Below are 14,693 nucleotides of genomic sequence, written 5' to 3' on the forward strand. Positions count from 1 at the left end.
TAAGTTTGTCATTGGGACCACATGGAGAAGGACTTTTGCTCCTGGAAATCCCCAAGTCCTATAGGGGCACAGGTGTTTATGCTGGTAATGCCATGTTGCCTATTTGTTTCCTATGAGCAACCTTACAATGCCCTTGTGCAGAGAGTTGGCATGGGCTAATAGAGGGCATTCGGACACTGGCTGTCTGATAATACTGCATTCAATACTTTGTTTTTTAACCCTGTTTTGTTTTTTTACTCCGTCATCAATAATGCAGCCAATGTTCTTGGAGCGATAGTTAATGCTGCTTTGTTTTATACTCAGGCCTATGACCAGAAGAACATCAGGCGGCGGGTTTATGATGCCCTCAATGTACTAATGGCCATGAATATTATTTCAAAGGAGAAGAAAGAAATAAAATGGATTGGTTTGCCATCCAACTCTGTGCAGGAATGTGAGACTTTAGAGGTACGCCAGTATTATTGTACCTTCTCTCTAAGTTTAATTTTATTCTATTTACTAAATAATTTATCTCTATCTCTATCGGTTTCGAAATAAGACGACTTTATTGAGATGTTAGATTTGGATGTTGTTAAACCAGAGATCCATCTTGGGACTATGATTTTTACCAGTGTATAGGAAAGTGCTTATACGGGAATTCTCTAATACACTGCTATGACCAAAGATGTAATGCATCATTGCTGAAGGCTTTGAAAATTCCCATGCTGCTCTATCCCGCCTGATTGCAGATTGCGATGAGGGCGGAACTACCAGGCAGGCAGCCATAGCATGGGCTATGGGGCCTAACAGGGGCTTATAGAGGGGTGTCCCAACAACGGGACCCCCTCTTTGTTGTCCATGTGCCCTAAAATGGTTGTGGTGTTTTATGGTCAATCCCATTCAAACCTTTGCATAATATATAAAGTCATGGCCCCTTATCAGACTGCTACTATAGTACATGTCATGCGCCTCTCACTGTGTAAAAGGCTTTCTTCTGTAGCTCTCTTCTATGTGCTGTGTTATTTGTGAGCAGATTATGGTATATCTATATTTAGGTACATAATATGTACTTTTCTGTAGCTTTTAGATCAGAATATCATTATTATAGGCTGAAGTGGGTTATTTTACATGTTAGCAGACAATCTCACTGAATGTGTATTAGCCTGGTTACTATGCAAATAAATGCACATTGTATCCATGCAGCAGCAGGAAATTTTAGGCTCGGTAGAATATAATGTATTGCAGGCAGGAGATGTACAAATCTAAGGCCCCTGTACCCAGCTGTGGGGAGCAGCTGACTCGGCAGCTCATTACTAGTGCAGTTCATCAGACCATGGCTGCCCGCATGAACGGGGGTGGAGATGTATGTGCCGAGGAGAATCTACATGGCCACAGTGTGCATTATGCAGGAATAATTATAGTTTTCTGCTGCAGAGCTATTATCTCTCACCAAGAAATCACCATCTAAAATATTGCTCCAGTCTTCACTTATGGGGTCTCATCACATTGTTATTTGGGGACTAAAGGAAGAAGCATTTGTCGATCCCTTCAGCATGTAAGAAGTTACAACAAGCCTGCACCTGATGCATACCTCTCTATAAGTAAATTGTCAGGCCTCCTCTGTAATATCTAAATAGACATGGCAGAGCTGCAGCTGGTGCTGTGAATGTGATGACATGAGCCTTCCAGCCAAAAAGTCAAAATTGGCGCGCTCTGAAACATAGGGGGCGCGCTCTGAAACATAGGGGGCGCGCTCTGTAACATAGGGGGTACGCTCTGAAACATAGGGGGCACGCTCTGAAACATAGGGGGCGCGCTCTGTAACATAGGGGGCGCGCTCTTCCAGCACTCTGAATGGAAACGTTTGGGGATGTTCAGCATGTGCCCCGGAGATCGCTGTATTACTGGTTATTCACCTTGAATGTTATGTGAATACTCTGCCAGTCTACAGCATGAATGGTAAATGATGTGGTGATTTCAGCTTTTAAAACAATGTACATCAATTAATACGTAATAAATGATGAGGTCATTTACTGTGATGTTTGTTTTTGGCATTGTAGAAGGAGAAGCAGACGAGGATAGAGAGCATCAAACGGAAGAGTGCTCAGCTTCAGGAACTGCTGTTGCAGGTATACTGCCTGTATACGATCTATATATACCATACTGTATGATGGTAGTACACAAGGGTGATATCACGGTCCGCCCTATCATATTAAAGAAGCCGTGTCCCTTACCATAACCTCTTATCCAGCTGCTATAACTAAAGTAACTTGTGCTTTTTCCCCTTTAAATTTGGCCCCTGGTAGTCAAAGTGCAAATACATATACATAGCAAGCTGCTCAGTGCCGTTTAGTGTCGCTTCTGTCAGATGGGCTCTGTCGGCTCAATGTCTTCTGAAAGCCTCTCCTGTCTTCTGAAAGCTCATCTAAGTTCACTTCTGATCAGAGTTGATCAACTTTGATTTGATCAGAATTGACCTTAGATGATTGATCGTTCAGGAGAGGCTAAAGAGTGAGCTGACCGATCCCGTCTGACTAAACCGTCACTGAACGGCACTGAGCAGCTTGCTATGTATTGGAACACCTGCAAGCTGCAGAAAAGAAGCGCTGACCAATTTTTTTTTATATATAAAAAAAAAACTACAATTGCTAAAATGTTTTTTAGTCTAAAATAGATCAAATGCAATAAAGTGAGTTCATTGTTCTACCAATATCAGTTCTACTAATGCTATGCTATAGCAATATCACATTTCTTAATGAATGTGTGCCATACTGCCGTCCAATGACTTCATAATAGCCTGTTTGTAACCCATACAAGAATGATCCTCCTTATTCCCTGGGCAAGGAGCCTTCTAGCTACAGAGAATGACTTTGTTTATTTTGTTTTTTTTTCTTGCACTCACTTTCTTGAAGTATGCGTCTATCGTATGCTTTTCATCTGCTAGTTTTGTTCCTATTTTGCATTAAAAACAAAAAGATTCCTCTCCCTAGCTGCCATATTTTTACACTGAGGGTCCTGTGTGTGTTTGTTAATTTAAGCGTGCATCATGTGAGCCGCTGGTCACAGGGCCACCCGTACAATTTTTGCTGCAAAGAAACAATGAGGCCTGTGACAATAGGAGTATTTAAGTCTCATCAGATACCAGATTTCCTCATTAATGGTTTGTCCTCCATTTAGCGACTCTAGCCGGTTGAGACAAGTTTATATCTGCTGTGTAAACGCATTGCAAATCAAAGGAACTCCTTTTATCAGGTCTTGACATGAACATGTATGGTGGTTCTCTGAATAATTAGTGTTTGTTCATCTGTAATTGTAATGAAATGTTACAAGGAGTCACATTGATGAACCTATATTAGTATTTAATAGGAAACTGCATTTATGGTTATTCCCAATGACGGACCTACTTCTTTTACCAGTGGGAATATCCCAATAAAAGAGTAGGAAATCCAGACTATTCATATGCCCGCCGCTTCCCTCTCAGCTTATAAGAAGATTCACCACATAGGTGTTATCTGTTGACTTTTTTTTTTCTTTTTACCCTCCTAATACAGCAAATTGCTTTCAAGCACCTTGTTCAGAGAAACCGGCAAAGCGAACAACTGACTGAAACCGCTCCTGCTGTAAACTCCACCATCAAGCTGCCATTTATCATTGTAAACACAAGCAAGAAAACCGTCATAGACTGCAGTATTTCTAGCGACAAGTGAGTATATGTGTATAGTGTATTCAGAAAACAAGGGCCTCCTAGGAAAACTCAGAATGGATCCCACTCCCCAATGAGTACTTTGCCAAATGTACAGTACTAGGCCTTTATCAAAGAGAACCTGTCGCTCGCATTTCACCTATTCCTCCAGCCATAAATAACGGTCTGCAAACATTTTGCGCCTTTTTATGGTAATAATCCGGCAATCTCGTTCGTTCGTTCGTTCGTTCGTTCGTTCGTTCGTTCCTCTTATGCCCCCGCACCACCAAAAACTGGCCCTCCTTGAATGCTGAAATCTCGTCTGAGATGGCGCGCCCGTCGTGTATGGTCCGACGCCCTTCCCTGCTTTGTCCGGGCCTCAAATCTAGTTACTGCGCATGCGCCGATATAGTGTCCCGTTGTGCGCACGCACCAGGACATCGATGCGCGGGATTTAGTGTGTGCTGGGGGGAGGCGAGGAGCTGTCCATCCAAATTAAGGAGGCAGGGTTAATTTGGAAAAGCTTGAGGAATGAAGATATGACTCTTTAATGGTCATTAGCACACGGCACGGGAACACTAAAAAATGGAATACTAAAGGTCCAGAGCCTATTTAGAAGAGAATTGTGGGTTACATAAAAATAATTTTTCACCCACTTCCACCAGGTATTACTGATTTAATAGGTGAAATGCTGGTGACAGGTTCCCTTTAAATCTAAAATCCAGGTGCAAAAATTTGTGCTGATTTAAAAGCTCTTTTTTTTCTGACTTGATGAATTTATATAATTGTAGTCAAATGCAGTCACCACTAGCGGGCGCTAACTGTATAACTAATTATACAACCAGTATTAAACGCAATGAGAGACTTATAAATCTGTATGTTGTGCGCTCCCTGTAGTGAAGGCCGTAGACAGCCACTATGATTGTGTCATGGCAAGCAGAGGAAACCGTTCAGTGCCAGCCCCCCCCCCCCCCCCCCCCCACTGTTCCGTTTAGTGCTGTATGACTTTTAGACAAATGTGTGTTTTTATCTTATTCTAATATCAAAGTATTCCATGAATATACTATCTGTGCCCCACAATTTACAGAGGCCTTTACTCCATTTTAATAACTATCACACTAAGTCATACTCCTTTCATTGTGCATCTTTTTTTGTGATTTTATCCATTTACGTGTGGTGTTTTTTTACAGGTTTGAATATCTCTTCAATTTTGACAATGCTTTTGAGATACACGATGACATTGAGGTTCTGAAGAGGATGGGGATGTCATTTGGGCTGGAATCTGGAAAATGCACATCCGAAAACCTAAAACTTGCCAAATCCTTTGTACCCAGAGCTCTGGAAGGATATGTGACAGGTAAGTGATATGGTTATAAAACTATTTATATTGGTACTCAAATTCTGACGTTTATTATCACACTTTTTGTTATGTCATTACACACTTGCTAACAGCAGGGGGCAGAGTACATATATAAAAATCAGGGTCTTTTGATTTGATTTTATTCTTGTTCGTGTGAATACGTTTGCAGTTAAGTGAAGCAGGAATTTATACATTATATTGCAACCTGCAAGTAAAAGCAGTGACTGTACTTATACTGAATGGGGTGGGATACGAGTATTTCAAAGTAGGGTCTGTCTCAGATAGTGGACCCCTGCTGTTGTGACAGGTGGGGGGAGGGGGGGAAGGGTAGGTACAATTAAACTTCTTTAATCCATAAAATCATATTGTAAGTACAAACAAGAAAAACGTAAAAAACAAAGCTCTGTATTTTTGTTTGTAATTCTCCAAGTGTAAAGGTAATCATAGAAGCCCAATCTCATTTAAAGGGACACTAAACTTAGGCTGGTCATACATTTTAGATAGCTGTTGGCCGAACGCTCGTTTGGCCGACAGCGATTCCTCCCTACACCCCCATACACAGTCACGCTCGGCTCAGCCGATGGTGCATGGTTCTCAGGGAGAAAGCCGCTGCCAGACTTCTCTTTCAGCTGCTTATCTAATAAACAAAACGGGCATGTTGAAATTCATCATGTTCGATCCCTCACTCACCCGACATCTGCTTTTTGGGGAGAGTTGGGACGGTGCCATACATTTTAGATAGTCGACTGGTCCCACTGAAATCGACGGGTTGGGCCAGCTTTAGTCTGTCTCTATTTGCTTGCAGTTGAATATATGCTATTGTTTCCTGTTATCGGCCCAGATAGTATCTCCACTATTGAGAACCTCCAGATACGCTTGTTCAAACTTCTGGCTCCAGGATTAGTGGTCGCTAAACATCATTTAATACTTTTTTCAGGCATCAGGTTTGTGATGGTCTCAGTCGAGCTGGTCCATCGCTTTGCAAATGTAGAAAGAGTTAAATGGACTTGGGCAGGATTTAGGTGCACGGGTGCAGAATACAAAGCCACTAAATGGTGGGGGTTCCTTAGTCTAAGGCATTGTCTGTAGAATGGGGCAGAGCAAGCTGCAGACTTGCTGTGCATATTAACAGGGCCTGGGCTATTCATTTCCTCCTTGGTGCCATCTCTGCTTAATGAAAGGGCTTTTCCTGTTGATCACTAGGAACAGTCTGTTCACTGCGGGGAAATCCCATTCACATTTACTGGACAGAGTACTAATGTATTAACTGCTAAATGTACAGCGCTGCCACGCAATGCCTGATACACCGATATTATTAATATGCATGCCGTCAAAACTCCTATAAAATCAGTGTAATCCTACAGTCAGTTTAGTTCTCCTTATACATTATGTCCCGCTATGCACCTCCCGTGAAAGAGAAATTCATCTATGTTGTAATGTCTTGGTCATGATGTCTACCAATCCAGCTCTGAATGTTCTCATAGTGGGGCTGTGGGAACTTTGGAACAAAATACTAGATAAACCCTTTCAGGACCAAGGGTCATCGATGCCTCAATGAGCAGGCCTAAATTTCAAATTTTGGCATACATTCTTTTACACAGTCGTAACTTTTGAACTACTTTAGATAACTTTAACCATTTTTCTTAGTTTTTTTTTTTTAGCTAACTAACCTACCATTCCTGCCTATATATATATATATATATATACATACATACAGTGACGGAAATAAGTATTTGATCCCTTGCTGATTTTGTAAGTTTGCCCACTGTCAAAGACATGAACAGTCTAGAATTTTTAGGCTAGGTTAATTTGACCAGTGACAGATAGATTATATAAAAAAAAAAAAAAAGAAAATCACATTGTCAAAATTCTATATATTTATTTGCATTGTGCACAGAGAAATAAGTATTTGATCCCCTACCAACCATTAAGAGTTCAGCCTCCTCCAGACCAGTTACACGCTCCAAATCAACTTGGTGCCTGCATTAAAGACAGCTGTCTTACATGGTCACCTGTATAAAAGACTCCTGTCCACAGACTCAATGAATCAGTCTGACTCTAACCTCTACAACATGGGCAAGACCAAAGAGCTTTCTAAGGATGTCAGGGACAAGATCATAGACCTGCACAAGGCTGGAATGGGCTACAAAACCATAAGTAAGACGCTGGGTGAGGAGACAACTGTTGGTGCAATAGTAAGAAAATGGAAGACATACAAAATGACTGTCAATCGACATAGATCTGGGGCTCCATGCAAAATCTCACCTCGTGGGGTATCCTTGATCCTGAGGAAGGTGAGAGCTCAGCCGAAAACTTCACAGGGGGGAACTTGTTAATGATCTCAAGGCAGCTGGGACCACAGTCACCAAGAAAACCATTGGTAACACATTATGCCGTAATGGATTAAAATCCTGCAGTGCCCGCAAGGTCCCCCTGCTCAAGAAGGCACATGTACAGGCCCGTCTGAAGTTTGCAAATGAACATCTGGATGATTCTGAGAGTGATTGGGAGAAGGTGCTGTGGTCAGATGAGACTAAAATTGAGCTCTTTGGCATTAACTCAACTCGCCGTGTTTGGAGGAAGAGAAATGCTGCCTATGACCCAAAGAACACCGTCCCCACTGTCAAGCATGGAGGTGGAAACATTATGTTTTGGGGGTGTTTCTCTGCTAAGGGCACAGGACTACTTCACCGCATCAATGGGAGAATGGATGGAGCCATGTACCGTCAAATCCTGAGTGACAACCTCCTTCCCTCCACCAGGACATTAAAAATGGCTCGTGGCTGGGTCTTCCAGCACGACAATGACCCGAAACATACAGCCAAGGCAACAAAGGAGTGGCTCAATAAGAAGCACATTAAGGTCATGGAGTGGCCTAGCCAGTCTCTAGACCTTAAGCCCATTGAAAACTTATGGAGGGAGCTGAAGATCCGAGTTGCCAAGCGACAGCCTCGAAATCTTAATCATTTACAGATGATCTGCAAAGAGGAGTGGGCCAAAATTCCATCTAACGTGTGCAAACCTCATCACCAACTACAAAAAACGTCTGACTGCTGTGCTTGCCAACAAGGGTTTTGCCACCAAGTATTAAGTCTTGTTTGCCAAAGGGATCAAATACTTATTTCTCTGTGCACAATGCAAATAAATATATATAATTGTGACAATGTTATTTTTTTTAATTTTTTTTATATAATCTATCTCTCACTGGTAAAATTAACCTAGCCTAAAAATTCTAGACTGTTCATGTCTTTGACAGTGGACAAACTTACAAAATCAGCAAGGGATCAAATACTTATTTCCTTCACTGTACATACATACACACACACACACACACCACACACACACATACACACATACACACATACACACATACACACACACACATACACACATACATACATACATACATACATACATACATACATACATACACACACAGACACACACACACACACAGACACACACACACACAGTTTGTCAGTCTGAAACACTGTGACCGAGTGGAGGAGTTTACAAACAAACTTTTCAGAGATCACCATAATTGGTTAATCAGAAGCCGAACCAATTGGTTCAGTGAGCAGGTTGCTGGGGTGCCGGGAACAATGAAAGTGCCGGTGTCAAAGCAGTCTCCTCAGAGCTATGCAGGCACATACACTGGAGTGTAGATTCACGCCCTGGCTGCACGAGGCATATGTGGCTAGGACATGAATTTTACATATTAGAGGCTTGAAGGGGTTAACTATTGAACAAAAATTTGGACTGAACAATATTTAGCACCTGTATTCATAATTGACTTACCATGACAACCCCTTCTGAAAATGAAGCTGGCCACCTCGGGTGATGAGTTAATGGTTAAAACCTCTGGCGATGAGCTGTCACTGGGGGAAGTTGCCGCCAGCCATACATTTCCACTTTAGCGGCCACAGTGATGTATTACATGGCAGCCATTCGTTGGAATGGCCATCATTGTAATACATGAACAGGTCAAGTCTATCTTGAACAGGAGTCTATAATAAGCCAGTACAGAGCGCCGCTGAGTGAGGGGAACCCAAGCGGCGGCATCTGTATGTCATCCATATACCCGAATAGGGCATATGGACAGGGTTATCTTGATGGGACAAGGGATTATAAGAGACCAACAGAAATATGTTACGTCAATAAGAAAGCTTATTATATATGCTTCAAACTTTTTCTCAATTGCTAGCTGTTCGTGTTAATAGAGTTGTGTAAGATCAGAAATAGCGCCACTGCCTGGCCCAAAGAAAAGTTTTATTTAAATTGAAATAAGCGTTTTTTTTTTAAAGGGGTATTCCCACTTCAGACATTTTATGGCATATCCACACCTGTCGGGAGAATGGGGGTCTCCTAGCGCATTTAGCGGTTTCTTTGAAGTCCTATAGTCTTAAGTGAAAACAGCAGTGACTATAAGGCCTTCTATATGCGGCCGCCTTGGTTTGCTGAATGAGAGGGGTCCCAACGGTGGACCCCACCTCAGACATATGAATATGCCATAAATGTCTCAAATTGGACAAGTTAAGCAGCTAAAGAGGTCAATCTAAAAATACTGGCTGAACACTTGTGCTGTGTAGTATAAAGGCTTCCAAGTCAGAGGGTGAGCTAGAGATATTGTAGCAGCATTGAAAGCAACTGGAGCCAAGTGGATGTTATCAGCAGATGTTCAGCATGCACATGGCACAAACAAGGCCACGGCCGGGCACTTCTCACAACAGTTTAACTACATGAGAACTACCAGTTGCCACCTACCGGGATGTGTAGCTGCCATTGTAAGCAGCTCATTCCCGAGGGTCATGACATAGTGTTCTTCACTCCCTTATTCTGAAGGATTTGCTAATCAGATCTTAAATCATTGGTGTCAGGAGGGAATAAATGATCTGTCCTCATGCGCTTTGTATCAATGACATGAGCGAGAACAGCAAAAGTACTTGTGTGATATGGTGCCAATGGCTTACCCAGACATACCAGGCACTACATAATATCAGGGGAGTGTATATTCGATATGACTGTGTATTACAAAGTACTGCTATTAAGTTATTGGGTTGGGTTTAGTTGAACCAGGGATGAATAAGCAATAAATAGATGTGCACCTAATATTCCATTATTTTTGTGGGATCACAAACTGAATAAGGCTGAAATATTGGTATTTTCTATCTGCTAGACATGGCCTCGGGGACTTCTTGGACAGACCAAGGACTTCATTTTAATACATCTCAGACCGCCTCTGCAGCGCACTCTGTGGGCACTACTTACTCCCAATCCAGGTACGACTAGGTCAAGATGATTTGGACTGCTTGGATGTAATCCAAATGGATTTATTCTTTGAGTTACTGAACTTAGACTCTGATATTACTACAGTCTGTAACTTTTATTTTTTGTTATTGTCCCCGCAGTGTGAACCCAGGATTGTTTTTTGACACTGACGTGTCTTTGACTAACAGCAGTCACCACTCCAGCTCTGGAACATCCCACTACACAGAATCTCGAGGAGAAACCCCATGTTCATTCGATGATGACGAAGATGATGAAGACGATTCCTCCTCTCTGGAATAAAACGGCAGTGGACACGTCAGAATGTTTGTGGAAAGAGCATAGTTTAGTCTTCCAACGCAGTTTCGACGGGAGATCACATCGGGATCAACAAAGATTTTTTTTTCCCCTTTTTTCAAAATGAGAACTCGCTGTGGACACTGTCCTATTTCAAGATGGCGTCTTGCCAGCTGAGAGGTGACTAGATTTGCTCCAATAATGCTGTTTGGTTTGGATTGTTGGGCTTTTAGACACTGTGTTTGCAAGGATTATGCACAGGGTATGATAGAGGACCTAGAAGAGTGAACGCTCCTTTACCTGCAGACTGTCGGAGTAGTCACTTCACTGCCTTTGGATAATAATGCATCTTTTGTAAATTCCTATCTTAAGCTTGAAGCCACTTCAGTAACACAGAACACCCAGCTAAGCTAGAAGCGATGCCTGCCAACAATCTGTGGGAAAGATGCTGCTATGTTCTGATTGCTGCAGTTATTGAGAAAATCAGAGGATATTTCTTTCTATAACAGAGCCTGTCTTGTACACAGAGAATTTTTTAGCGCCATCCGTAGAGAAAAAGGGAACACTGATGAAGAATTCTGTCAGAATTTTTTTTTTCTATTACACGTCATGGCCATTTATTTTTTTTTTTTTTTAACGCATAAAATCAGAACAAGACAACAAATCTTTCTTTTTATAACAAATGCAACGTATGATCTAATGCCGCATCCTGGGTGCCCTTCGCTTTTTTTGTGAAATGCACAGAAATTCTTGTTCCTGTACATAGTAACAGGGGCTTTTTTTGTGGGTTTCCCAGGTCAATGGTGAATTGGACTAGTTAATGTTGGTTAAGTCCACAAATGTGGCCACCTCCACTGTATGTGGGAAAGGACTAGAATCCTGCGTGGACTTCAGATTCTGACCTATTACCAAATAATACACATCTCAAGAGTTAAAATGTAACCCACAATGTTCAGTCTTCTCTACCAATTTAAATTCGTACTCATAACCGAAAATGGTCTCACCCTATAAAAGACTGTTAAAGTGGTAGTATAATTTTTTGGGAAAAAAATACATTGTTGTATTTCCCAATACATTGTTGTATTTCCGGAGGCTGTATGCTTAAGATGGCACTGGATTCTAGTTACGTTTGTTATATGGTGTACAATTTTTCACCCATGACTGCTGCTTATCTTTTTCATGAACTCCAGTGCCTGTGAGATTTTTGTCAATCATCTCGAATGAAGCATCCTCAAGGATCGGAGCTGAATTCTTAATGAAAATAGCCGCTTTATAGCATATATATTTATTCCTAAAATATCCTCTACTACCCTCTTAAGTGTCCATTCTGGTTGCCCAGTTGATCTTCTGTCATGTCATTGCAACACCGCTCTTCTTTGGAAGTGTCATTATTTGCATTGGTGTCTTAACACAGATGCCTAATAAGATTGGAATGACTCTGGCTCTTCCAAAAACGTGCTTTGTTGGAGGTTCCAAGCTTAGATGGCAATGCACCTTAGATTTGCGTCGGCCGAACCCACCGGGACCATCTAATGTGCATTAGATGTTTGGCCGATGTTTGTTCGGCAGATGATGGGAAAATTAAGGATTGGGTATGTTGAATTTCAATATGGCCGTTCCTTTGTTCTCAAGGGAGATAAGCTGCCATCAGAGCTGTCTGGCAGCGGTTTAGTCCCCTTTCCCCAATGAGAAAACATGCATTCTCAGCCGAGACGAGCATTCATGTGTATGGGGAGGTCGGGAGTAATAGTTGTCAGCCAAACAAGCATTCGGCCGATAGCTATTGAAGGTGTATGACCACCTTTACTGAAGTCTCTGACCATTTGGATGCACTACAAACCACTTTGGTCCCTCGCTTCAGCTCTCGGACCCCCATCCATGCTCATCTCTGAGATGTCACAGTGACTTGTCTGCAGATAACCAAACATGCATACATTTGTATTTATTTTTTTTCATGAGGATTTTTTTTTTTGTAAAGGAAAATGGAATGCTGCTATTAAGGCTGGGTTCACATTAGCGCTCTTGTTAATGTTATCTTAACATGTATTCTGTCGGAAATGGTGATGGATCCCATTTATTTCTATGGGAAGGATAATGCTAAAATGCATGTTTTATTCTTCACCATTTTTAATAAAAGGATCCAATGATCACAGCATGTAATGTCTATAATACAAATTGACATTTTATGGATCAGTTGGACAAATAGAAAAAGGAATGAAATGCTAGCGTGAACCCAGCCTAACTCTCCTTCATTCATTATTCCATGTCATTTCTTTCACGTATTTTGTATTTTCATATATGGCCAAAGTTAAGACGAACTGATAGAGAATCTGTCTGTAGACTTTAGTGTTGAGAGCCCAAGTGGATGCCTGGTCATAAAGTCATGTGTGGTGCTTCTACAATGTATCGTTCAATTATCTGCCATCATAGATACAATGAGGAAGATTTTTGAAGATTAGGCAGCAAAAAAAATATAGGAGTTGCCCATTACTGTTAGCTACTGTCATTTCTCAGCATTTTTTGCTGTTATTACTTGCCTCGTGCCTCTATGATGTCATCATGCCTCTGTGATGTCATTATGCTGCAATAATGTGGCTGGCCTCTAGTCAGGTGATTACTATAAACTATTATTCAGCTGGCATAATGGCTCCATCTCCTTGTACAGATGGTGGGCGGAATGTTGATGCCCTTTTTCTCAGTATGTTTAACATTAAAAAAAGAAAAGAAAAGTAAAGACAAATGCAGAGTTAAAAGAACACATGAAAATCTACTGTAAAAGCAGAGTCCTGTTGAGGTCTTTACTACTAACTTGTCTTGATTGTGCATGGAAACCCACTGTTTATACTGCATTTTGCACCAAAATGGAGGTAGTGATGGCAATTCTCGGCTTTGTCATATAGATAAGAGTATTCCGTGGTAACCCAATAGGATCATGTCAATAAATGTCACAGAAATTTTTGCAAGTTTTTATTCGATTTTACAGTACAAAGAAAATCTGCTGTTCCGCTTTGAGGTATAGAAAGGTAATCGATTTTAAAGGAGTTATGTCACCATACGATGCTGCCTTTAAGGGCACCATAGAATGGAGACCGGTCCGCTCTACTATTAGCCAAAATGGCACAAAAATAAATATATATATTGTGCTCTTTGGTTAATAGCAGCAAGCAAAGAATGAGGGGTACTCCTAGTAAGGAGTCTGCTTGTATTCCTCTGCGGAGCGCTCCCTGCACCCCTCTCTTCTGTGTTGGCTGCCGTGTATACAGCCAGATTCATGGCAGTTCGTCAATTAATGGGGGAAGAATACAGCGGACTCCTAACTTTGAGTCCCCCTCATTCTTCGCTAGCCGCTATTCGCTAAAGGGCACAATATATATATATATATATATATATATATATATATATATAAAAAAAAATGTTGTGCCATTTGGGCTAATAGTAGAGCGAACCTGTGCCCATACTATACTGCCCTTAAACAGAACAGTATAGTATGATGACAAATCCACTTTAAAACATTTTCTTGCCATCTCTGTTGTATGTTTTCCTACAATACGAATGTCCCCATCATAAGTACTAAAAGGAGTGATACTTTTCTAACATCTCCATTACATTGGTGGGAGTTTGGAAACAGGGACCCCCAATCCCCCACTGTCATTGAGAATAAACCTGAATCCGCACAGTCCTCTAAATTCACCTATAGGGCCCTTATACTCTTGACATAGGTGACAGTCTTAGCTCCTGGTCCCTAACTGATGTGATCCACATGATTTGCCTAACGTGTTAGAAAAATTGTCAGTAAAAATGGCTGCCTATAGCACTGTGTATTGCTGACATGGTGCCACACTTTTGTCTCAAGAATTGCATACTTGTTTTTTCCCCCCAATAATATAATTCCATAAATCATAGCGTGCTACCTTTTTTACATTTAAAGGGATTCTCTCATGAAGACAACCTCTTCTCTAAAAACAGTCGCCGTTGAACAGCTGATCTGGTTTAGCAATCAGCATTTTTTTTGTAGGTTCCTATTAAATGACTGCAAACAGAGATCTTGAAAACTGTGAGGAATTTATACAAAAAGTATATTAAAAAATTGTGTAAGTTTTCATTCTACAA

General features: G+C 41.3%; 1 protein-coding gene across 1 annotated transcript in view; it reads left to right on the forward strand.

Annotated features, from left to right (window-relative positions):
- Positions 1-13,308, forward strand: part of TFDP2 (transcription factor Dp-2) — a 72,206-nt gene extending 58,898 nt beyond the window's left edge. Inside the window, exons 6-11 of the mRNA XM_075861235.1 lie at positions 304-447; positions 2,040-2,108; positions 3,531-3,682; positions 4,852-5,018; positions 10,198-10,300; positions 10,430-13,308. Of these exons, the coding sequence (XP_075717350.1) occupies positions 304-447; positions 2,040-2,108; positions 3,531-3,682; positions 4,852-5,018; positions 10,198-10,300; positions 10,430-10,589 (795 nt within the window). The 3' untranslated portion in view covers positions 10,590-13,308. The remainder of the gene's footprint in view (positions 1-303; positions 448-2,039; positions 2,109-3,530; positions 3,683-4,851; positions 5,019-10,197; positions 10,301-10,429) is intronic.
- Positions 13,309-14,693: the final 1,385 nt, after the last annotated feature.

This window comes from Rhinoderma darwinii, chromosome 4, assembly GCF_050947455.1.
Source record: "Rhinoderma darwinii isolate aRhiDar2 chromosome 4, aRhiDar2.hap1, whole genome shotgun sequence".
Lineage (NCBI taxonomy): Eukaryota > Metazoa > Chordata > Amphibia > Anura > Rhinodermatidae > Rhinoderma > Rhinoderma darwinii.